General features: G+C 50.0%; 1 protein-coding gene across 2 annotated transcripts in view; it reads left to right on the plus strand.

The window, feature by feature from the left end:
* The window catches only part of DTX2 (deltex E3 ubiquitin ligase 2), a 1,122,618-nt gene that overhangs the window by 1,004,935 nt on the left and 90,984 nt on the right, over window positions 1-26,699 (plus strand). For both annotated transcript variants that reach the window (XM_069614954.1, XM_069614953.1), the window contains one exon: window positions 18,928-19,017. In XM_069614954.1, the coding sequence (XP_069471055.1) occupies window positions 18,928-19,017 (90 nt within the window). The remainder of the gene's footprint in view (window positions 1-18,927; window positions 19,018-26,699) is intronic.

Consider the following 26,699-nt stretch of genomic DNA (forward strand, 5'->3'; position numbering starts at 1 on the left):
GGATACCTCCCTTACGCCGACATTCACGCCGTCTGGTACTGGGAGCATTTCTTTTGGGGCTGAGCAGCATTTTCCACTTCGGGTGGACAGCAAAAATCTGTTCCATGCATCGATTGACTGGCGTGCCCGGACACCGCTGCCGTATACAGTCTTGCTACCTCCTGCTTCTGCTCCACTGGTTTACGTGGACCCGGCCGGTGGTCGGCCTTCATGGCAAGCGTCCTCCTTGTGTTCATGGGGGTATGCCCCTCACGAGCGGCTTCTGCCTGTGCCTACACCAAAGTCTTCGGCTGAGGGCGAGTTCTTTGAGAAATCTCAGATGCTCATGCACTCTGACCCTATGAAGGCGTACTTCAAGCGTCTTTTCAGGGAAATATACCTTGAGCCTCCTGGCCTGCCTTCGGCCCCAGCCGTTCCGTTGCAGGTTCCAGTGGTGCCACCTCCTCCACCTCTTCCTTCTGGACCTCCACCGCCTCTTCCTCCCTTGCCCCCCTTGTCTCCTATAGAGAAGACACCAGCGGACCGGGATAGCACTTTAAAACTTGAGGCAGTACGTTTGCCGGACCAGCCTTCTGCTCCCGCCTCGTTGGAGGAGCCACAAGCGGATCAGGACAGAGATGAGCAGACCCGCTCAGTGAGAGCATTTCATGAACGGGTTCTGGGTATGATGGCCCTTCTTGACATTCCAGTACCTGAGGAGGGTGCTTTCGGGAGCCTTTACCCTGTCACCTCAAGAGCGTACCAGCCTGTTCCTCCAGAAGGACGTCTTGCTGAGGCCTGCAAGGTTTGGGAAAAACCCCCACACTGGGCTACACATCAACAAGAGAATTGACGCTCGATACAAGCTTCGCACCTCTGAGCAGATGGCCTAATCGGCTTGTCCGCTCCTATCCTCAACGGTGGTGGCTGCGGCCACCTTTCAGTCCAAGCCGGCCTCTGCATCTTCAACGGCGGCAACTCAAATCCTATCCCAGGAGGATAAACTATTGGACTCCCTAGCAAGGTGGTTTTGCCAATTCAGCGCTACAGCTTCGTCAAGCGAACACTAAGCTCATCCTGGCAGCAGCCAATCAGAGGCTGTGGAGAGAGTTGGCCGATTTCCAAGAGTGCATTCCTGCAGATAGGCTAGAGGACTTTAAAGCTGGGTTGTCGGACACCAGAGTACTGGTGCAGGATCTACTGGATGCTGCGGCACACCACGTGGATACCTCAGCTCAAGGCCTTATGGGAGGGGTTGACACCTCTCGGCAGGCGTGGCTTCACGCGCCAAAGTTTTCAAAGGAAGTGCAGGATAAAGTTCTGGACCTTCCTTTTGACGGCAAGGAGTTGTTTCATTCTTCTACCGATGAGTAGCTCATAAATACCAAAGCGAGCACCCAAACTGCTAAATCTCTATCGGTATTGGCTAAAGCTCCTGCAAAGGCCCCTTATACTCGGAGGTTGGGGATCCCAGACTCGGTCCTTCTCTGGCTTCTGGGAGTTTCAGGATAGTCATATGCGCCGGTCTTATGCAGCTGCTGGCGGTACTCGCTGGAAGCAGCAACGGCAGGGTGGTCGGTTTTTCTCTCGCCCATCAGCCTCTTCTCCAGGGGCAGGTAGTCTCCCAGCCGACAAATCAGCAAAACTGTATTTTTTGTCGGTCGCACGAGACTCCGTTGGGAGGACGAATCTCGTCTCATCTGGATGCGTGGCACACCATTATCGAAGACCGGTGGGTTTTTTGTCCTCCCTCAGAGCCGAGGTACAGAAACTTCTAGACCTCCAGGCGGTGGAACCTGTTCCCCTTGGGGAGCAAGGGGAGGGCTTCTACTCTAGTCTGTTCAGTGCCCAAACCCAACCAGGCTGGCTTGCTCACTATCCTCGATCTTTCTCAGTTCAATCTTTCTCTTCCTCAAGAGAAATTCAAGATGATCACGCCTTGCCAAACAAAGTCCTCTCTTGGGAAGAGTGACTGGCTCAGTGTAGTGGACCTTCAGGACACTTGTACGCACATCATGATTAAGGGGGCTGAATCGAAAATATCTGCGGTTCTCCCTTGGAGGGGAGCATTTCCAGTTCTGTGTAGTCCCGTTTGGATTCAGCTCGGCGCTGCGTGTCTTTACGAAGATGTCAGTCATCGCAGCTTTTCTTCGGCTACAGGGTGTTCATGTATATCCATATATACAGATGACCCTCCCAGGTCCAACTTGGGTCCTTCCTTTCATCTATCTTCCTCTCTATCTGTGGTGTTCCCCAGGGGTCTAACCTCTCCCCCTGGCTTTTCAACCAATAACTGGCAACTCTTGCCCACTGCATTGCCATTTTCTGCTCAAATTTCCAGTGCTACGCTGACGACACAACTCATTTTCAGGCTGCCCTCTGCCACCTCCTCTCCCTCTCTCATCTCTGATTGCCTAATTGCCATTCAAGATTGGTATGCCGCCAATGATCTTTGTCTGAATGTCAGCAAGATGGAGATCCTCCTCATCGGCACACCTTCACCATCCTTTCCCCTCACTCTCTGGCTGGCCTCCCTTGGCCCTCCTCCTACCCCCCTCCCCCCCTGCGAGGCTAAGAACCTCAGGGTCATCTTGGACTCCACTCTTTCCTTCTCTGCCCACATCTGAGGTCTCTAAAAAGTCAGATTTCCGACTGCACCTCCTCAGAGGTTCTCTGCCTTTCCTCTACTTCCCCCAGAAGCTCATGGTATCTCAAGCTCTGGTTCTCTCTAGCTTGGACTGTTGTAACAGCCTCTATCTAAATCTACCTGCCTCTACTCTCCGCCCTCTGCAACTAATCCAGAACAGTGCTGCGAGACTTGTCCTTAGCCTCGAGCCCTGGGATCGTATCTCTCCAGCTCTGAAATCTCTCCACTGGCTCCCAGTGGATGCAAGGATTAAATTCAAAACCCTCTGCATTGCCCACAAGGCTTTCTGGAGCCTGGGTCCAAAATACCTTCAGCTATCCCTCTGCAAATACCTCCCCTCTCGAGCTCTTCACTCCTCTACTTCCAACTCACTCAGGGTCAGTCGTTTTTCTAAGAAACGAGCTGGGGTAGATCTCTGTCTTCGGCCTCCCTCTGGGACAGCCTCCCTGCCACTAAAACTTGAGGAGAACCATCTCCGGTTCCGGAAGCACCTCAAGACCTTCCTCTTTTCTTCTGCCTTCGCTCCTCCTCTCTCCTGCTGATCTGTTCTCTCTTGGCACCGTGCACCTGGCCACCCTCTGTCTTTTGGGCCCAGGTACCTGCTCATCCTGCCACCCTCCCGCACTGCCTCCGGGCCCCCCCTTGTACTGGGGTCTGTATCTGTACCCATACAGCCCCCTTTTTCTTCCTGCACTTATCAAACCTAACCTGTCTGCTGCCTTAAACCTAGCACTTGCAAATTGCCGGCTGCATTACCACTGTTTGTTGCCTTTATTATTTATTTGTTATTTATCTGTTTCTCCTCTGCTTCGCACTTTCCACCTCTCCCCCCTTCCATGCACTTTTCCCCTCCCCCTCTCCCATGCACTTGCGTGTTCTCAATGTCACTGGGCCTAGTAAAATCGCTGTTTTTGTTCTCACCTATTCCCCTCCCTTGCCTTGTCGCGCTATTAAACACTTGTGTACGAGCGCGTTACAAATAAAATATCAATCATATTTGGACGACTGGCTTCAACGCAGCCCTTGTCCACTGATGGCTTCGAGCAATCTCCAGTCTCTCCTCCAGCTCCTGTTGCATATTGGGCTGTCGGTGAACTGGCAGAAATCTTCCATGACGGTCTCCCAAAACATGATTTTCCTGGGTTTCCGTTGGAACATGGTTGATTCCAGGGTGTACTTAACGGCAGACTGGATTGCGGATGTATTTGCCACGTGCCAGCTCTTCATCCAGTCAGCGCACACGACGGCTTGGTGGTTTCAAAGACTTCTGGTTGTCATGGCTTCGTGTGTACCTGCTCTTCCTCTTGCACGTCTGAAAATGAGGCGTACTCGGCTGGCTCTTCCGAGCTCTTGCTGTCTGGCTTTGGACTCGGATTCCAAGATGATCCCAGTTCCATCCTGCATGAAGGTGGAACTGCTATGGTGGTCTTCGACCAACAATCTTACCGTGGGGGCCTCCTTCAGGAGCCCTGCCCACAAGTGAGGATTACCACGGACTCGTCCCTTCTGGGGTGGGGCGCGACGCTGGATCACCTCCAGGTTTTTGATCTATGGATGCTGCAGGACCGGCAGTTTCATATGAATTATTTGGAACTCCTGGCTGTATTTCTGGCGCGGAAAGCTTTTCAACAGTCCATCACAAACAGGGTGGTCCGCATCTGCACTGACAACTCTGTGGCGATGTTTTATATCAACAAGCAGGGTGGCACCAAATCACCACCTCTTGTGGACATCGCCATTCAGATTTGGGAATGGGCCATCCAGCACAGCATTTGGCTACTAGCGGTACACATTCCGGTTCAATTCAATCTGACTGCAGACTCACTCAGCCGACAAACAGCAGCCAGCTACGAGTGGGAACTGAACACAGAGGTCCTCTCCACCATTTTTCGCCAATGGGGCTCTCCAGAAGTGGACCTATTTGCGACTTCTACAAACAGGAAACTCCCTCTTTATGCATCCAGGAACAGTCTTGGGGCCTCCTCCCTAGGGGACTCTCTCGAAATTCTGTGGCACAACATGAAGACCTATGCTTTCCTGCCTCTATCTCTGTTTCATCGGTCACTCTGCAAGCTCAGGAATACATTGAATTGCACTTGTTCATAGCTCCGTGGCAGTGGCGGCTGCTATGATAGGGCGGCCGGGCGCCGGCCCCCCAGAAAAAAAGAGAGAAGCTAAGAGATTCAATCAGAGAACTTCTCTGATTGAATCTCTTTTAGCCTAAGATGCTGCTGCATATCCTTTGCCAACAGTGCGGGGGCGCTGTGGCAAGGAAACAATAGTCACTAGTGTACTATGGCCGGCCCGGCAGCGGGGCGCGTCCCAATTTAGTATAATTTATTTTATAGTAGAGTGCGTGGAGCTCGTAACTCCACGCACTCTACGTAGCCCCTTTTATTAGAAGCCTGGCGGGGCGCTTCAGGGCTGGCCCCGCCAGTATTAAAATGTGCGCAAACAGCGCACTTATATTCCCTCCCCTGCCATAGATACAGTAATGTCATTGGCTGGCAAACAGCCAATGACATTACTGTATCTATGTGTATGACTCGCGGCGCAGGGTGTGTGCGTGCGCCTGCGCCGCCTTCACACCCGTCTTTCTTTCAGCCGGAGTCAACAACACACACGAGTCGACGAGTGCTGCAGCTGCACCAGGCCACCAGCCCAGCGGCGCCACGGTAAGTACCCCAGCATTGTGCGTTGTTTAACTTTCTTCTTGGGCCCGGGGACTCGGGAGTGTTGTTACACTTACTCCCCTCCCCGGGCCCAAACTATGTGGTCCACCACGCGGCCCAGGCCCAGTCAACACTGAACGACGTGTAGGCCAGGGGGCCTACACGTCGTTCAGTGTTGCTGCCGAGCCTGCTGTCAACTTGGGGCGAGCCGCCTTGGTGGTAGCGGGCTGCCCGCTACCACAAAGGCGGGAGCCGCCTGGGCCTGCTTTGTTTAGCCCCGGTCCGTGCTGTGGCCCAAGGGCCTTGCCTTGGGCCACGCCGGACCGGTACGCAAGGCCCAGGGCACTGGCAGGCGTGCGCTGGCGCTGCTAGGCCCATACTGGGCAGCGCTAGCGCACGCCTGCCTGCCAGTGCCCTGGCCTGGGCCTTGAGTACCGTCCGGCGTGGCCCAAGGCAAGACCCTTGGGCCACGGCACGGACCGGGATGTTCATCCTTGCATGAGGATGATGGCTGGAACTAGTAAGCTAGGAAAGTTTTGCGAAATGTCGCAAAGTTGTGTTTTGGAAAATGTTGGTACTGGCGGCAAACGTCTGTCTTGTCTGTGCTCTGAAGGGCTCGTCGTTATTGCTGTGGATTGGCTGCACGGCTCGTTACCGACAAACGTGTAATATAGTGGGGTTGTTTTTCTGAGCAGATGAATTATTCTAAGTACTGGCCTGGTTCTATACAGAATGTTATGGGTGGCACTGTTCTCACAGCTTCATCCATAAGCGGCTTGCTGCAGCAGTTGCCAGATAGTGTGCCATGATTTGGGGTTGGAGTTCCTTGAGACACCCCTGCACGGGCACAGAGGGGTGCCAATTTGCATGGTAACATAACCTTTCCCTCCCCTGTGAAAAGAAATGCCTCTACCAATTAATTAGCAGCATCGACTCATTCCCAGGCGCTCAAGCTGGGAATGTTCACAGACTCTCCTTCTGCGGCAGCATTGTAAGAGGAGTAACATTCTCCTCAAATGTGTGCCGATGCCGAATTCCTGTAGCAGCACAGGCTGGTCAGAGAGTGCTTGGAATATGTCCGTCTGCTCACTGGGAAGTACTGGTGAAACGCAGCCGCGGCCCGCGAGTCCCGACCCTCCCGCATCATGCTAATTGTGCCGTTTTATATTTTCGGCATTTTTTGTCGAAAAATGCCGAAAATATAAAACGGCACAATTAGCATGATGCGGGAGTGGTCGGCCGCGGCTTAGCATCACCATGGTCTCTGAATTAGCATCATTTTCACCGTCAGAGGAATCAAATGAAGGGGAAAGACGAGCTATCTGCAGGGGAGGAGGTGTGACTGGGCTGCCTGAGGTTTCAAAAATGAGATAATTTTCCCCTGAACAGGCGAGCGGAGACCTTTCTTCTCCTTAATACTATTAGCAATAACCTCAGTCACATGTTTTATTTGCAATTTCTTTTTTTTTTCTTAATTAAATTGCTGGTTGCCATAGCACATTTGCTAGCCATTCGGTCAGAACTGCATAATTGATATTTCGTACTTATGGATGGCATTTTGAATGACTTTCAGCAAAAACAAGTAATAGGCATTTACTTGCTGTAGATCGAAAAGGAAAAAGTTCCAGCATCAGGAACAGCTTCCCAATTTAGATTATTTATAAATGAAGGTGCTCCACCCCTACCACCACCGGCCCCAGCAGACCACAGTAAACCACTTTACTGCCACTTGCCGTGCTAGAATGATGCTAAGTAGTGGTAGTCTGCAGTTCAGTTTAGAAAGGGCTCGCCTCTAACAATAGAAACAATGAAAATCCCTTGTGCCTGGGATGCCGTTATCTCCCCACACTAAACAACTTTACTGAAAGGGATTATAAAGATACAAGCAGTTTTAGCAGCACGGGCCACGTGGTATGGTCTCTATCCAATCTTTCTTCAGTTTGTAAATCAACCAACCACTTTAAGCCAGAAGAATGAAAATATAATAGTGGAGGGGCAGCAGGAACGTACAAAGGTATTCTTACTAGGCTGATCGCAGGGAGCCATTCCATAAATTAGTCTAGGGCCCCATTTGCATCTGAGATATAAGAACACAATACCATCTTTATCCATGTGAGCACCTCCCAAATTAACTTCAGGTATACCATTTGCAGCATCCTTTGTCGGTTCAAATAACTCACCACATGCTTTCGCCCCAAAGGCAATTCAATGTCCATGCTTAGAAACCTCTGGTATTCAGCACTTTATAAATAACCAATTACAATTACGCAGTCTGAAAAACAATATCGCATTATGTTATTAGTGGGGATTTATAGCGAACTTACTGGTCTATTTCTCCCACTCAATGCGCTGGATTCGGGGATCGAACCCATATTGCATTGTTGAATCACTTTTTACACCTGGGAAGACTTGTTTGCTAGGTATCTCTTTGTCTGCTGTTTGGAGCAAGAATGTGGAACACTGGATGGGCCTTTCCATTTATTGGGCAGCTTTAACTTGTAGTCCAATTGGCTGATATGTTTGATTATAACAAAAGGAAATAGGAACCGAGGAGACAACTTTTGGGAGGTTTTATCTATCGATCTATCTTTATGCATACACCATAGTACCAGCTATTCCCAATACAAGCTGCTGTAAAATACACCATCACACTTGCACACGTAAGAATAGTGTACCACCATTAATATGTAAAACCGAATGCTTTTTTCATATTTCGGTGGGTTTTTTGGACAGTAAATTGCACATTTTGTAGGCCATTTTTCCAAACATTTCGCAGGGGGAGAGCCCCCCTGCACCCCCCTTGGGGGAGTGGGCTCACGCGCTGCACGCGCTCGCTACTATATTCGCCCGGGGAAATTTACGCCCCACCAGCTTTCAAACTCACCAGCCGCCACTGCTCCGTGGTGGCCAGCCAGATTCTGGTTCTCGGAACTTCAGCATCTGTCGATTCTTCCTCTGATCAGATTGCCGTTGATTCCCAACCTGCTTCACCAGTGCGATCAGCAGATGTGGCACCCCTCCCCACAATCATTCAGCTTTGCGGCCTGGTGCCTGAATTCAAATCCTTAGCACAGTTTAACTTCTCCAAGGACAATATGCACATTATCCAAGCAGCCAGGAATCCTCTAGGAGGTCTCAGTATAGTAGCAAGTGGCTGTGTTTCTGTCACTGGTGCTTGGCTAAACCGCTGGACCCCAGACACGCTACGCTACGATTGACACTGTCCTTTTGTTCATATCTCATCTGGCAGCTTAGGGCATCCATGTCTTGTAGGACTTGCTTGTCTATTGCCGCCTACATGTCCACTGACACCTGTTCCTTTTCATTGACGAACCCAGTAATTAAAAGGCATTTTGCGGGTCTATTACATCTTTTTCCACCGGTACCAATGCTCATCCAAAATGGGATTTAAATGTGGTCCTCACCGCCTTATGCCATGAACCATTTGAACCCATGGCTACTACTGATCTCAAATACCTTTCCTGGAAGGTCACGTTTTTGATTGCAGTGACATCAGCAAGGTGAGTAAGCAAGCTTCAAGCTTTGTCTGTGGGACATCCGTTCCTCACCTTTCATAAGGATAAGGTTGTGCTCCGCACTCATCCTTTTTTCCTGCCTAAAGTAGTTACTGATTTTCATTTGAATCAATCTCATTCCATGCCCATCTTGTACATGACAAAGCGGCGACTGTTGCCTTCCAAAAGTATGTTCCCTGGGAAACAATTGTCAAGGCGGCTACGTGGGCTTCCCCAACAGCTTTTTGTAAACATTACTGCTTGAACCTGAGCTCCTGGGCCGATACCTAATATGCAAGGCTGTTCTTAAGAACCTATTTCAGTAAGGAGTTTCCATCACCCGTATTACCTGTGAGGAGTGCTTGGGAATCTCCCACAAGTATGGAGGAAAGGGGACGGGACGTAGGAGTATAACAAAGTTACTAACTGTAGTTACTACCTTACTCCTAGTCCCCTTTCCTCTATACGCCCGCCCGTCGTCCCCTTTAAGTATCCTCTATTGCTTAAAGGGTTGCAGACCTGGCGATAGAAAAGGACTGCAGGGCGATGCACTGGGCAGAGCGCCAGAGGGTGGGGTTACGGCCGCGTGCGGTACCCCGCATAAAAATAGGACAACAAGTTGTCATTTTTTGATGCTTTTTGACAAAAGTGCTCCAGTCCCGTTCCGAAGGACAGAATGTCCCACAAGTATGGGGGAAAGGGGACTATGGACTAGGAGTAACGTAGTCACTACGGTGAGTAGCTTTGTTATTGCTCCCCGGTCATCACCCCCCTTGCACCCCCCAAAGCTACCTTGGTGAAGTGATACAGATTTTTCCTCTCTGACATGCTCATTCAACACTCCCCCATTTGTCCCAGATCTTAGCAAATGTATAGTTCTATAAATTCATTCTTACATCGCCTTGCAGTTATCCATTTCCGATACACATTTAGACAGTCTAGGTACCTCTCAAGCTCCCCATAACATGGCTATGTTCCTCTTCGCGATAATCAGTGCATTAGCTATTAATATTTTTTACCATGAGTGCTCCACCGCCCCCAAATTCCCAACAAGGACAGTTTCGGGTCGACCAGATTCTGTTGCGAAACTGTTGCGGACACTCTTCTTTTACTACCCCAGCAACATTGGGTTTTGGGACATACCCATATTGTATGAAAGAACTTCCCCTCCCCGTATAACATTGTACACAGTTAGAATCCATTTCTCGATCCCATCTAAATAACAGTTCCCTGGTGTGATACATTCTATACAGCATTTGTAATTGTGTGGGTCTACATCGGGCCGGGAAAGCAACCTCCCTCAGGGCCATTAAGGCTGCTTGCCACTCTTCTGTCTCCAATGGACCTGCGTCCATTTCCGTTGGAGATTCTGCAGTGGACACGCTGTGTAATTAGCCAGTGTCTGATATAGGGTTGAAATCACCTTTCTGGTAAGGAGCTATGTATGCGTAGTAGCCTCAACCGGGATCTGCTCTGGGCACTCATAGTTCCCCCAGAATTGGGACCACATGGCATGTCTGAATCGGGTATTGCGATAATCATTTGTCAATAACAGCTGAAATTTCTGCTGCATCTCTTGGAATGAACGTTGCCGGCCCACCACTAACACGTCGTACATTGCCCTTATATTTTTCCCATGCCATGGAGTCGCAAAGAGCAGTTTCATCAATTGTGGCAGGTCCCAGTTGTGCCATAGCGGGGCATTCAGGTAACTACCCCCTCCCAACCCGCCTCTTTAGTAATTGTCTTACACACTCAGTACCTGGTGCGACATTTGGGGTAACCCTGCCATTTTATCCTTTCCTGCCTCTCATCCCATCCCGTTTTGGGCTGTGAATGCCTCCAGGGCAGCCTCCTCAGAGTGCTTTCAATCATCTGAAATGTCTGCTCTGGGACCCTGACCAGGGTGTTGTGAAGCACGTACAAGAATGTAGGCAGCAGCAGCATTTCAAACTTTGCTGCCCTCCCCATCAGGGACACCAGCAGCTTGTGTTGGAACACAGGAGAAAATCACAATAGGGGAACAAATGGGGGCAGCTCTTTGTGCTAAATCATAGACTGAAAAATCACCTCACTAGAAGTCCCCTACTTACTCCGGTTACTGTGACAGAGTAAGGGGCTTGACTCAGTCGGGGATGGGGGGCAACCACTCAAAGCCTGGGGCAGGAGGTCTACCAGGGTTTTAGCAGAGTTGTTCTGCCCCAGAGGTGGGTTGAGGGAAGGCTCTAGTCTCTGCCACCCCTGTACGTGCTGTGTTGAAGGAATATGGTGCCACTGTCTTTTACGCCATATATTTCCTTTCCAATGCCAGCCCAAGTTATTGTTCCACTACAGAAATACCAGCAATCCCAGCCGCCACCACTGAATGCAGCGACTTGAGGGAAGAAACCGATAGTCCTCATGAAGTCTCAGAAGCAGCTGTGCGCCATGCTGAATCAAATATGCTTACCATGGGGTCAGAGTGAACAAAGCATTTTCCCCAAATGCTAACTTGAATTCACTGTCATGTGAAAAAGCCAAAAGGGGCTGATCAAGCTTTGTAATGAGAAATTACACCCCAGGGGGTGGGGAAGGAAGAGTAGCTGTAGATTAGGCTGTAGGATCGAAGTGAGATATCAGGATATCGGACCAATGGAAGTTACAAGGGTCGGAACGGAAAAGAGAAGAGTATAAAAGGCTGTCCCAATGAAATCAGAGTAGTTGGTTTTCGAGTTAGGTCAGGAGGGGTGGAAGTGGACCGAGAGAATAGGTGGCAAAGGACGGTTGTGCCCATCATTGAGGAGATTGTTTTGGAGATTATTACAGGTGTGGTGCTGGTAGCGAGAGAGAGTGGTACCAGAGAGAGGTGCTGAGTGAGCAAAGTGTTTGGTGGGTTGAGGTACAAACTAGTGCGGGAGAAGGGGGGGGGATAGGAGGGGGAAACAGAAGGAAGGGGGAAGGGAAGATGAAGGGGAGGGGAGAGAACGGGGAGGGAAGGAGAAAACAGGGGAATGGGGAGAGGAGGGAAGGAAAAGACTTGCATCCCATAATTTTGCCTAATGTGAGTGTTAGAATGGAGCCAGGCAGATGAGGCTATTGCCTTTAAGCCCTTCCCATAGCCAGGTTTTAGATCGTAAGGGCTACCTATTGCTAGTTACCACTCTGGCTGTAAGGAAGCCTGAGCTGTGGAGGTCAGAGCCCTGGAAGAAGAGGGAGTGATTCCATTAGTGTGCTACAATACCAGCTAAATTAACAATCTGTCTGAACAGTTTTTTTTATATCACAATACAAACGCTCAACCTCACTGTGCAATCTGGGAGTTTGTAAGGTAACCTGTGACATGATTCTGGGTTGTTTAAGGGGGCCAGGGACAACCCAAAGCTAGTAGATTAGGGCACTGAGCCAATATGGGGAGAATCCCATGGCCACCGTCACTGGTCATTTGACGTTCACATGCCAGACAAAAGTGCTACCTGCCCATTGAAGACCTTGGCAGGAGACCCGTGATCTCACATGGGACAGCACACTCCGTCCCCAAACCAGTCTGCCTTCACCAGAAGCAATTATGGTAGCTACAGAACTGATGATGCTTAGCACAGATCCAGCTGCACCTCTCCTGTGGGCTGCGCACACTGGCATGCATGCCACGTACAAATCTGAGATGGCAGACAGCCTTCATAAAACCGCAGTCCAGCTGCCTCTCCATTCACTCCAAAGATAAACGGTATACCTGACAGGGGAAAAGCAGTTCCACATTAACCAATCACATAACAGCACTAATAAGGATACACATTCTCAGGTCTTAATACCCAGATTGGCTCCAGGGGTGTGGACCCTCTGGAAAATAAAAATGGTGTCCCTGAAACGGAGAGGAGGGCATTTGGAGAAGGTTGTGGCAGGAGTTTGGAGCTTGTTGGTAATTCAGTAAGGAGGTTCTTGAGGGACTTGCGTGAGAGACTGGGAAGAGTGGAGGAAGCTGAAGAGAAGAGACATCAAGCTGTGGTAGGAGGAAGTCATTTGAAGGGAATTGGTGGAAGACATCCGAGGTGTTTGGGAACCAAGAGGGTGGACAAAGTCCTAGCAAGGTGGTAGTTAGTGAGAGCTAGAAGGAACAATATACCATGTGTAGCCCAAGACAGAGGGTACGGGTGAGACTGACCATCGGAGGGGGCCAAACCCAAGGTTGGAGGAAGAACGAGCGCATGCCATGGCATCAACGAGGTCAGGACCAGAGGAGGAGAACAAAGGTTATACAGAGGGAAGGAATTGGAAATCTTGGAAATCAGATAAGGCTCGCTTAAGCTCCTCTGTGGGGGCTGCGGCAGGCTCTGTCTGCAAATGGAAGACCCATTCCAGCTGTATCTCCAACTTGTGATGGATACACAGTGAAGTCTACAGGGCCCCTCAAGTAAGATGTGAGGTAGGTTTTTCCCACCATTAACAGGATACAAGCCAGAGGACGTTTGGAGGAAGTCATCTGGAGGTTCCCCTGAAATCTTGTGATCTTTAGAAGAAGACCCTTAAACTAGTGGAACTGTTGACAAGACTGTCCTGCCACTTTGTTTGACCAGAAGAGGAGGAGTGAGTTTGAAATAAAATGTGTTTTTATCGAAGATGGTGTGTGGACATTTTGTGGACCCACTCGACTAGTTATTTATATTATAGAGTGAAGTTGTCATCTGAATTTTGTTGGATGTGTGGTAGTCATCAAAGGGGCTGGGTGCTGCCACAAGCAAGGCTATGCTGGTAGGCGGGGGACAATCCACTGGTTACCCTCAAAATGACCTGCGCAGAATTGAGGGGGTTGACACATTCAGAGACTAAACAATGATTGTCTTAGGGCGTCCACTTGCCGAGGTGTCCAAAGGGCTGACGGAGCTAAGGGCCCATGCTATTATCTTTTCCGTTTGTTCATTCTTTGCTTCCTGTTAGCCCGTTTGCCACTGCTTTCCACAAAATATGCCTCATACAAAGCGCACACATCATATTGAAATAACTCCAACACAACACTCCACTAAAACTACTAATTGCATAGACCTGCATTCTTCTCAACGGCCACTCTGCACCTGCCCCAGACACATGAAATCAATCAATCAATCAACTGATTAGCACCCACTCTCCAGATATACCTTTCCTTACACAACCATGTCACAAACCCACCACACACCTATTATTCCTGATAAGCTTCCCCTGCAGTATCCCATCCACCACAAAGACTACCCACACAAACCAGTCAGAGGGTTTGCCATCATACATAGTCACTCACACTTAACCCCCATTACACATCGTTTGATGAGCACTCTCATGTGCTCCCCACCTTTCTCTACCTCATTTACCACCTCCAACACACAATCCCAACTTCCACACCACTGCACTGACTTCACAACTAACAACCACAGCTCCCGCTGCATCAATATCTACAGTGGTGGCTGCAACCCTGTCATTTCCCATCCTGATAAGTATCCTCACTCCACTCGCCCCTGTATGGCTTTCCAAAACTCATCACCCCCCCCCCCCCCACACACACAGCTGGAAACTCTTGTGTCTGTAAAAAAAGAAAACAATTGGGGTGTCATGCTCAGGCCACTTTGCTATCCCTTTCACCCATACTCTACCACACAAGATCCCCCCCACCTGCCACGCATTCCCCTACCCCCTAGCTAGACAAACCAAGCACATTACAGGCACAGCCTTAGTACCACTCATACCACTCCCCTCATCCACACAGTCACATCCCTTCACTCTCCTCAACAATTACACCATCATCACACAGCCACTCGACAAAAGTTGCCCCCCTCAAATCACAAAAACCCTGCATCCACCACCATAAACCATGGTTCAAAAGCTCCCTCCTCTCTATCAAGCAGGGAGCCAGACCCTAGAAAGAACCAGGCAAATAACAACCCAGGCCCTCTCCAGAGAGCACCACCTAAACTCTGCCCAAAATAGCCATACACAATGCCAAAGCAACCCGTTACCTCAGAGAACTCCAATCCGCCACCAATCATACACAGAAAGTAGTCAACATCCCTATCCGAGGGCTATGTTCCTTGCTCACTTAAGCGAGCAGTGGTAAAACCGCTATTAAAAAAGCCCAAGTTTGACACCATGATACTAAAAGATTACCGTCCTGTGGCTAATCTATGCTGGCCCACTAAATTCCTTGAAAAAATTGTTTGTAACCAATTCCAGCAGTTCGTCGACAGTAGACATCCTGGACGAACACCAATCAGGATTTCGCCCGAATCATGGGACAGAGACTGCCTTACTGGCAGTCCAGGATGATAGTCAAGGATGATCTACTAGAAGCTGTGGACAGAGGAAACAACACAATATTGTTGATGCTCGATTTGTCGGCAGCATTCGACACAATCAACCACAAAATTATACTCCAACGGATTGGAAGTATAGGCAGGGCAGCTAAAGTTGTGGTGGATTGGTTCGATTCCTTCCTACAAGACAGATCTCAACAGGTGGCCCTGGGAGCCTTCCTCTCAGAGTTAATACAACTGAGATGTGGCGTCCCCTAGGGCTCAGCGCTTTCACCTCTGATTTTCAACCTATATATTCGACCACTGTTTGACATCCTGAGGAAACACGGTCTACGGATACGCAGATCTATGTGGAGACAGATAATCTGCCGGAGGCATTTGAAAGGATAGACCGGTGTATGTCAAATAATGGATGGCTTGCAACCAGTTACAGCTCAATGCAGCCAAAACGGAGGTAATCCTGTTCAGATCAGAGAACAAAAATAGAGAGGAAGGAACCCACTTAACTCCGCAGATCTTAGGTGAAAACATCCTGTTTTCTAGGAACGTAAAAAAATCTTGGTTAAATCTGGCAAGAAAACTTGGACAGTGAAGCACAAGTTGGGGCAAAAATAAAAGCAGTATATTATGCCCTGCGCCTGCTTAGGAACGTACTTCCTTTTTTAACACCCCAAGATCAGCCAGTGGTGGTGGGAGCCTTGGTAAATGCTCATCTTGACTATTGTAACAGTCCCATGACAAGGATTCCTATGAAACAAATGTCAAGACTACAAAAGGCCCAGAATGCGGCAGTGAGGTTTACTGCACACCTGGGCAAAAGAGACCACGTTTCCACATCTCGGAAAGCATTCCACTGGCTGATGGTGGAGGACCGTATTAAATTCAAGGTGGCGTGTCTGGTCTATAAATGTTACCACAAACTCTCACCCAGATACCTGAACACGAGAATCCACCAGTATTATCCTACCAGAGACCTATGTTCAGGAGACAAACTCCTGCTATGTGTCCCTCGGACAAAATACACCTCTAAAGGAGACAGGAGGTTCTCTGTGTTCAGCCCCAAGCTGTGGAATCAGCTGCCTTTTGGCATTCGTTCATGTACTACACTGGCAACGTTCAGAAAATAATTAAAAACATTCCAAAGAGAGGCACCAGCCGAGGAGAGAGACCTGCCCTCCCCTTCACTCTCTGTTTGGAGAAGCGTTTGAAGAGCAGAGAGTAGGTATTAGAGGAGCAGAGGGCTCTAGCAGGGATGTATTTAGGTAGGGAAAGTTGGAGATGGCATGGTCCCAGGCCCGAGAAAGCATTGTGGATGATGCAGAGGGTTTCGAATTTGTTCCTTGCAGCCACTGGGAGCCAGTGGAGAGATCTTAGGGCTGGAGAAATATGGTCCCTTGGCTTGAGGCCAAGGCTGTGTCTTGCAGCCCTGTACTGGATTAGCTGAAGTGGAAGTAGGAATGAAAGGTTGAGATTGAGGAAGAGGCTGTTGCAATCTTAGAGTCTGGAGAGGACCAGAGCTCTGGAGACTTTGAGCTTCTGGGTAAAGGAAGAATGCCTCTATGGAATTGAAGCTCGAAGTGAGCCTTCCTGGCAAGGTCCTGGATGTGAGGGTTGAAGGAGAGAAAGGTTTTCGACCTCACAGAATGTAGAGGGTAGAGGGCCCATGGAAGGCGATCAGAGGGTAGGAGGGAAACGGGGCTCAGGTGTCCCAATGAGAAGGATCTCCCTCTTACTGGCATTAAGACAGAGGTCGTTAGCCGCACACCATGCCTGGATAGCGGTCAGACAATCTGGGATGAGAGAGGAGGTAGGAGAAGGACGTTTGAAGGAAAGTTGTGTGTCATCTGCATAACATTGGAAATGAGAGAAAGAGGAGATAAAACGAGCAAGAGGGGCGAGATAGATATTGAAAAGCCGAGGCGATGAGATAGAGCCCTGGGGGGCGCCGCAGGTAGCGAGTGAGGTGGTGGAGGAGAAAGGGCCCTGCTGCAACTGGGAAGGGCGGTTAGTGAGGAAAGAGGTCAGCCAATCCAGTGCCCGGTCTATGATGCTGAGGGTATCACAGAGCTGTTTGATGAGGATAGAATGGTTGACAGTTTCAAAGGCAGAGGAGAGATTGAGAAGGGTGAGAACAGCAGGAGAGCTAGAGTCCAGATTAGCAGGAAGTCTTCACGATGCTTGGAATCCAGATTGATGGTCATGGAGGCAAGTTGACCATGAAGGATCAGTTGGGGAATGGTTAACTTCTCCAAGAGGTTACTCAGGAAGGGGTAGTTGAGATGGGGCGATTGTTAGCCGGACAGGAGGGGTCAGCAGACAGCTTTTTTAGGAGTGGGTGCACAAGGGAGTGCTTGAGGGATAGAGGGAAAGAGCCAGTGGTGAAGGAGTGGTTACAGAACTCGGCAATAGCAGAGGCAAGAGAGGAGATGTCCTTAAAGCTTTTAGAAGAGCAGTGGCTTGGAAGATACCTTCATAGAGGGGACAACTTTAGAGACCTCAGCAGGTGCTATGGGCAGGAGGAAGGGGGTGGAGGGAGGTTAGCCAAGGAGGCAGGGGATCAGGAGCGGGAGTGGAGGTGAGTGGGGTGGAGAGAGAGGGCAGGATGTCCTTTGTTTTTGATGTGAAATGGGAGGCCAAAGTGGTGCAAAGAGCCGGAGGAGGGAGGTAGACTGCAGTTGAATTGGCGAGTTCCTTGCAGATTTTGAAAAGTTCAGCCATGATGTTAGTGGCTTCAGAGATGCAGGCTTGGATGTGGGCCCTCTTCTTGGTGCGGACAAGAAACAATATTGCCTTTGGAGCAGGCAACAGGCCAGTTTGTCAGGGTATGAACCAAAAGTCTTCCACTTCCGTTCAGAAACTCTGCACTTACGTTTCGGAGTTTAGACGTTGAACTAGACTGGTTTTGTACATTAGGGATGCCAGAGAACCATTCTCGCACCAGCAAGTGGAATGTCCACTCTCCTGACGACTAGGGGACTAAGTCCCCTCTTCTTTAGTTGGACCTTGTTTTTTAATATTGGCAAAGATGTATGTAAGACAGTCAATAACACTGGTAGGTATTAAAGTTCTGATACTAGAGCAGCACCACCCAGTAGAGCAATTCTTCCGTAAGAAATCGGTTTACAAATTATATTACCGTTGGGTTGTTGTATTTCTTTCCCACTTTTTCCCAGTCTCTACATCCCCCAATATTGCTGTTCTCTTCAGCGTTAATGAATATTATTGACAAACGTATTGATAGTCCTTGTTCTGTCATGAGCATCTTTATTAAAACAATAAAGGCCTAGGCCAGGAAAAGGGGTGAAGGGGAAAAAAATGGTCCTTCCCTATGCAGTATGGGAAAATAAATAGATCCTGTCACTCTGGTGGATGCTGACAAGCAACAGCAGCCTGGCTGCCTTAAAGTGACAGTCATAAATGTTTCCCTGTTTTTTCTTCTTCTCTTGTTACTTGAGACTGGCACACATCTGTACATTAGCACTGATGTTTGTCGGGAGTGAACATAATGAAAAAATACATATTTGTTTGATTGGTCTTCGTTTTATTGAGCAAGTTGCCTAATATAAAGTGTTTGAGGACCTGTAGAAGATATTCAGTAGTAATGAATTTTATGATGCCCACAGCGAGAACTAGAACTATAATTAAGTCAGTTTTCCTCTGTTTTTAGTTGGGAACGGAAGACTCCCCTACTTATACTATACCTCTCTCCTTCCTCCCTGCTATTTTTAAAAATATTTTTTAAACAATTTGGAATCCAACCACAATGTACCAGAAAAAAATCAAGTGTTGGAATTAATTGACCCACCTGAGGTTTTTAATGCGAAATGTGATCTTAAATGGGCTATTGTGTTCTTGTATTGCAGGGTCCAGAGCATCCCAATCCTGGAAGACCGTACACAGCCAGAGGCTTCCCCCGGCATTGCTACATTCCAGAAAATAGTAGGGGTAAAAAGGTAAGTGTGTTATAACTCTCCTTATAGTTTATGGTAATAGCATTGTTCTTTTAGCATTCAAGGTACATTCACAGTTTAGATTCCTTAGTTTGAGTTTTTGTTTAAGTGTTTTACATAGCACTAAGATGCAACTTTAAAGGCCTTTCACAGCACCATGAGGCACAGTAGCAAATTGAAATGCAAAATTAATATTGTGATTCAGATAGTCACATTAAATAGTTTGAGCATTGTAGATCAATATATATAGGTAAGTTGAGTCTCTGATGCATGTGCTTTGTGGATCTTGGAAGCACTTTCTATTCATCATTTATCAAAGAAAATGGGGCAGTAGCAAAAACCAAGGAAATAGTACTTTTTTATTTTTTATTATTGATTTAGCTGAAATTCATCAACCTTTCAATATAAGTTAGTCAAGGTTCTAAAAAATGTATTAATTCATTAACATTTTCACTTGGAAAATAGATATAAGGTCCTATCAACATACATTAAACAATCAGCAATCATTTGATATAAAAATTACAAAGTATGATATAATGAAAGATACAATATTAATTCAATCAATCGCTCTTAGAGCAGCAGTTGTATGTACGTAGTCAGTAATTACAGAAATCCAAGTGCATTCACCTTTAACCTCCCACTGTCACAGATGTTATACATGCGACATGGTAATTTGATGTATGAGTATTAGACATATAATCTAACAGTACTTTCATATCGCCACCTGTTGCTGTATCTAGATACCCGCTTTAGTAACTAACTTTCTCCAGCATGGGGGCTGGCATGGATTCACATGCTCATGAATATTCCCCGTCGTCAGGCTGGGAATCCTCGGTAAAGAAAAAATCAGTCTGTTTCGTTTCTGAACTGCCTTTCTACTAATAACTTGCCTCTGGGTCATACTGTACCCAGCCAATGACTGCCCTCTACCTAGGCCCCTCCTCTGGCAGCCCTCTTCAGATTTTTACCAGACGTTCAAGTGTTGGGAGTCCTCGTGCTGTAGCTCTCAAGCTTTTACTGCGTGTTGCGTTTTTTCGAAGTTTACTCTTATTTTTTCGGTCAATTCGAGCCTCAAGCTCAACAGATTCTTCTTCCGATCAACGGGGACCCGTTTCAGAATTTTCTACGCCCCTCAAGGGTGGATTTTGGTCGAATTACACTTTTTGGAGGATTCCAGAAGACCTTTGAGGCCTACCCCAAATGGACAAGGCCCAGGACAAGGGAGATTCTACACCTGCTGGATCCAAACTGTTAAGGAACTGCCCAGGATGTGGATTACAGAATGTCTTCAAGGAAGATGAGCACTCCCGGTGCCTCTACTGCCTTCACGCCGACAAGTCGCACGCGGAGGACTGTGCGCTCTGTAAGAACATGTCCGTCTGGACAATGAAGGACCGTCGTACTCGGCTGGCCAACTGGCTGGAGGGGAAGAGCCCAGCAGGAGGGGAGAAAAAGAGGTCAGAGCGGTCTTCTAAGACCTTTGAGGGCGCTCCGGCAACAGGGGACCAACAAAAGGCAAAGCACTGCGAGTCCACGGTCACCGGGAGCGCCGTTGGTTCGGGCTCCTTGGCTGCCAGGCAGGGTGTGATGTCACTGACGCCATCAACCACGAGCCAACACTCTGGCTCGGGGAAAAGGAAGTCAGAGAACCCGGGTAGGCTTCGGGAGAAGCCCCGGTCGATCCCGATGGAGAACGCCAAAGGGGGACGAGGCAGTGACCCTCCCCCTAAGGTGAAGGCCTCAGACGCTCCCAAGGTCATGAAAACCCTGATTCACCCGGCGAAGGCCTCAATTGAATGAGTCGTGTCGGCCCTGGCAAAGCCTGTGGAGGTTACCCCAGTGGAGACGACTTCCGGGCCTAGAGTTTCCCTGCCACCCCGGAGGGAATAATCTTTCCAGCTGATTGAGAAGACCCCTGTGAAACCTGGGAGGAGAAAGAGGGGGGGGGCGCACAGTAGCCATAACGGACACGGATACCACCTCCGAGGATGAGCTGGCTGGCGTCAAAACTATCCTGGACAGGAAGTTTGAAGCCTACAGGAGGGATCCCGACGAGAGTGACGTAGAGAGCAACGGTGGAGCCGACGAGGAGCCGCGGCCCATGGAGGAAACACAGGACACTGTGCCCCAGCCGTCGCCCCTGTCGCAACCGATGCCTACGCCTCAGAACAATTCAGGAGCAATCTTGATGGCCTTGCAAACCCTGTGTACAGAGATAAGGACAAGGTTGCCCTTACCCCCAGTGGACAATCCAACAGCGCCTGGACCGTCGGGGAACCCACCGAGCAAGTGCAGGCGAATCCAGCCTCCCCCTCCTTTCCAGCCTTCACCTCCATCCCCTCAACCGAGGGATGAGATGGGAACAGAGACGACGACGGGGACGGATGACAACAGTGGTGACGACGGGATGGATCTCCCGCGACAAGGGTAAGAAACTGGATGCCATGGGACGACGGGTCATCTCATCGGCAGTGACGACCATCAAAGCGGCCAAAGCCCTCGCGATAGTGGCACGCTATGACAGGGAGCTGTGGTTAAAGATCGCTCCCCTGCTAGACTTCCTCCCGGACAACGAGAGGGCAGAAGCCCTTGAAATCCTGCAGGAAGGCGAGGTGGCTTTGGAGCATGCCATCACGGTGGCCATGGACTTTCAGCCAGATGGGCAACAGCGTTTGCCTGAGCCACGGCGGTTGGCTCAAGGCCACCGATTTTCCGTCAGGACGTGTATACCAGGGAACTGGACATGCCCTTCGATGGTAACAACGTGTTCGGGAAAGCGGTTGACGAGTGGCTACAGGCCATCAAAGCGGACACTGAGACGGCCCGTGCCCTAGGCACTCCATCGACGGCCGTCCTTTCGGACCTCCGGAGGCAAATCTGAGGGTGCCTCCAAAGGATTCGGCAGCAGTTCGTCTTACCGCCAAGCTGCCTGTTCCTCGTAGCAGGAAGCCTACAGAGACCGCAACAAGACCGGTGGATACCGTCGTCGCCAAGGAGCCCAGGGTGGCAAGGCCTCTGCGAAGGATTGAACCGGCCGTGAAGTCGGGCCCCCACCTAAGCACTTCAGTGGGAGGCCGGCTGGCGAACTTAGTCGGCGTGTGGGAGTTCATCTCCACCGACCGTTGGGTGCTGGAAGCCCCTGCCCATGGGCACACTCTGGAGTTTCAAAGAAAGTGCCCCCATTTCCCTCCTGTGGCCAGGAAAGAAAACCACGTTCCACAGCTGCTTCTTGAGCTACGAGCCATTCTGAGAAAGGGTGTGATAGAGCTCGTCCCAAAGAGTCTGCGGGGCTCTGGAGTAAACTTGCGGTACTTCCTCGTCCGAAAGAAGACGGCGGCTGGCAACCCATCCTGGACCTTCGGTGCCTCAACAAATACATCGAAGCCTAGAAGTTCCGGATGGTTACCCTCCAGCACGTGCTGGGACAGCTGGAGGAAGGCGACTTCCTATCGCCGCTGGACTTGGAGGATGTTTACTTCCACATCCCCATATACAAAGGACATCGAAAGTTCCTATGTTTCGTGGTCCAAGGGCGACACTACCAGTTCACGGCCGTGCCCTTCGGGTTGAAGTCGGCCCCAAGGGTCTTTACTAAGTGCCCTATTTGGATGATTGGCTCATCCCAGCAAAGTCAAGAGAACTCGCCGTCGACCACACAGCGAAGACCATCCGCCTGCTCACGGAACTGGGATTCTTGATCAATTTTGCAAAGTCCCACTTAGTACCGTCGCAGGACGCCCTGTTCCTGGGAGCCAGACTCGAAACAGTGGCACGATTGGCATCACAGTCGGAGGAGAGGACGAAGGCCATTCTAGGCAAGGTTCAACGGCTGTTGACCATGGAAGTGGCCAGGGTGAGGTCCATCAAGTCCCTGCTCTGCATGTTATCTTGCATCTACCTTGTGCACTTGTGCAGGCTGAAGATGCAACCACTGCAGGAGTTCCTCGACGCCCGTTGATGCAAGTGGCGGGGAGCTTCGAAGACCAGATCTCCCTCAACAAGACTTTCCATCAGGTGATCCAGTGGTGAAGCACCCGCACGCATATCGAGGCGGACATGGACTTCCAGACCCCAACACACCAGGAAACGGTGACGACGGACGCCTCCATGGAGGGATGGGGAGCACACACAGGAGATCTCCACGCACGAGGCCTTTGGCTCCCGGGGAAGAGTTCCCTGCATATCAACGTCCTGGAGCTCCGAGCCATGTTCTGGGCCCTCAGGTCTTTCCTTCCGTCCCTCAAGGACAAAGTGGTACAGATCTTTAACGACAACACCACCACAATGTTCTACATTTGGAAGCAGGGGAGGCACCAGATTGCCACGAGTGGCAGCCTCGGCAGGATCAAGTGGTTCTCCTATTCAGACGATGGGGCAGTCTCCAGATCGACCTGTCGCGACGGCGGCGAACACCAAGTGCCGGAGGTTCGCCAACAGGTTTATCCAGCCGGGGAGCATGGCCGATGCATTCTCCTTCCCCTGGGACGGCCTGTTCCTGTACGCATTCCCACCGTTGCTTCTGCGACTCATCGGTCAACTCAGACGGTCCTGGTGCAGGATGATCCTCGTCGCACCGGCGTGGCCGAGGCAGATATGGTTCCCGGACCTTCTGGATTTATCAGCGTCCCCACCAGTCAAACTGCCGACGGACGCGGATCTTCTTGCTAGGGAAGGAGACGCCATCCTACATCACGACCCGGGATCGCTGAACCTGCTGGCCTGGTTCCTGCAGCACTAGATTTCGGAGGCTACGATATCCCGGCGGACTGCAAGGAGGTACTTGCAAAGGCCAGGGCGTCCTCGACTCTTAAGTGCTATGGACATAAGTGGAAGAGGTTCTCTGTCTGGTGGCATGCACAGATCAACCCTCTATGGATTACGGCCCCTCAAGCGCTGCCGTACTTGCTGTCGCTGGCCAAGGCGGGGCTGGCGCATGCTTACATCAAGATCCACCTGGCGGCTATCTCCCGCTACACCAGAACTCCGGGTCGGTCGTCGCTGTGGTCTCACCGCCTGGTGAAGGAGTTCATGAAAGGACTGTTCCACTGTTCCCACCGGTAAAGGCTCCGGCCCGGCGTGGGAGCTCAACGTGAATCCATGCCAGAACAGCAGTTACAAGTAAGTAACTTGTTCCTTTTGGGGGCGCTGTTGCATGGCTGGAAAATGGCTGGTGCCTGAGACGGCTCCGACGAAGGCTAACATATCCTCTGCATTAATCCTGCGTTTCTGTGGTACCTATGATCCTGGTCCTGTGACGTGACTCCCTATAGGAGGGTGATGGCGACTTGAGGTGAGCAGGGATCTGCGCCTGGAATTTCGACCTCACTGCACGGATCTTCCACCCTGGTGCCGCAGCGCATCGTACACAGCGAGGGGTTACCCTGCTGCGGTTGGACTCGTCATCACGGTCGGGTGCGCCTTAGGGCTCTGTCGGACCCCATAACTGAGTGATGGTCATATCTGCCGCACTGCAGCCTGCATGCCTAGTGAGGAGCTCGACATCCAGAATTTCCGGAGCGGCTGAAAGGACCGTGCCGCTATACTGCACTGAGCCCCCGGCAGGCTGTGCTTGGCTCATCTGCATGCTAATGAAGTAGGTGTATGAGCTTGCAGAGGGTACCCCTTGGGCCACCTTGCAGAGCACTGCCTCCCTGGGCTATCGAACATTGCCTGTTGCGAGCTTGCAGCCCGCACTCCTCGGGTGAGGAGCCGACATCTGGGGTGCTCGATGCGGATGTGAGGACCGTGCCAGGATGCCGTACTGAGTCACCTGTAAATTCCATCGCTGCCCACGGGTAAGGTGGGTGTTGGGGGTGGGGGGGCCCATGTTTGTTGAGTCTCCCCAGACCATGCATGGGCCTCCCCTGGCTAATGAACAAGGCCCTCCTTTCCTGGGCTAATTATCTGTTGAATATTTGTGATTGTAGCCTATCATGGTCCTTTGTTGCATTATATGTGGGATCTTGGGGGCATTGCATGGGCTTGGATGATCCGCCTTTACCTGCACACAGGCCCTTATATAACATAGTAACTGGTGGGACTTACCTCCTGGGAATCTCTGGCTCACAAGGTGGTTTCCTAATAAGCACCAACCAGTGAGTTGCTGCGTGGACTGGAGCTGTGCTCAGAGCGACCATGCCCATGGTGCTGTGGGCTCTAGGCCTTTCAGTGGCCATTGGAGTGGGAGCGATGTTGGAGGATTGCGGGGAGTACTGCTGTCTGGCACTCCAATATGGATAAACCTATTAAACAGGCCAAAATTGACCAGTTCGCTAAGGCCGATCAGGCGCCACCCCCTCCTGTTTTGATGCCTGACCTATCTCAGCTGGAAGTTTCGGCCTTGATTCTGACATTACTGGCCCTGAAGAACAGTACCGATAACCTTGGGGCCAAAATAGATACCCTGACATGCAAAGTGGATGTATCTGCAGTTCAAATTGATAAGCTCTGTGGCCGCATGTCGGAGGTAGAGCAGAGGATTGGCGATGGGGAGGATACGGTGGCAGTTTTGCAATGTGAGGTAGCTACTCTCCAGCAAACGATAAAGATGGTGGTAGCTGGCCCTCTCTGACATGCCCGAATGCACACCAATTGAAAGAAATATTGTACTAGATCGCGTGGATGTGAAAATAACCTCCATAACGTACAGCACGCACTCCTCATTTGCAACAACAGCCCTCAATAGTCTGAAAGCCAAATTGGAAAAAGACGTCAGCATGATACAACCTGAGGAAGGGACTGCAGTCCTAATGCACCCCATAGAGGTTGCCATTTCTGCCAGAATCAGGCTAGTACAGCTCAAAATATTACATAGAATATACTACCGAATGGTGGCCCTGTACCAATGGGGGAAAACAGACCCCAATTGCCTGAAACGCACACAAGAGGAGAGAACCTTCTACCATATCTTGTGGGAATGCCCACAAATCCAACCTTTCTGGCGAAAATGCTGTGACAGACTCCCGTTGGTGATGGGCCGAGTGATAACAATGGACCCTAAATTGTTGATACTGGGAGTGGAGGAGGACACGGAGATGTCTCGGTGCAAAAAACAAATGTTCTCGACGGCAATAGGGCTGGCCAAAAGGAACGTGGCGCAACTATGGGGCTCAAATATCGCCCCGCACTATGAACAGTGGGTGACAGATGTGGATGCGTGTATTGTAATGGAAAATAGGGTATATACAGCCAGAGGATGCCACGGAAAGGTGAATAAAATTTGGCACAGATGGGAAGAGATTTAGAGAAATGCACAGGAGCGTCGAGTCAATTAGCAAACCGCAAGCGTTCCGGAAGTAAACCAAATAAGCAACGCACCACAACTGATCGAAACATGTTGAAATACCCAAACATTGTACTAAACCTGTGACCTGTGATTTATGTTTCTGTATCTGTATGATTGTTCTGTATTGTGTTATTTTTATAAAACCAATAAAATTGTTGTATTAAAAAAAAGAAAGTGGTAGCTAAAAATGACGACCTCGAGTGCAGATGCAGAAGAAACCATATCCGTATAACAGGAGTGGCTGAATCCATGCCTGTGGACAACATGGAATCATTCATAGACAAACTACTCATGGAGGTCCCAGAAAACCCATCTGTCACAAGCATGTTTATAGTGGAGCGTGCACATATATCTCTGGTGGCTAGACCTCTGTTCCGAGGAGTACTCCCTGATGATCACC

The sequence above is a fragment of the Ambystoma mexicanum genome, chromosome 9 (assembly GCF_040938575.1).
Source record: "Ambystoma mexicanum isolate Mex_15411 chromosome 9, UKY_AmexF1_1, whole genome shotgun sequence".
NCBI classification, from domain to species: domain Eukaryota; kingdom Metazoa; phylum Chordata; class Amphibia; order Caudata; family Ambystomatidae; genus Ambystoma; species Ambystoma mexicanum.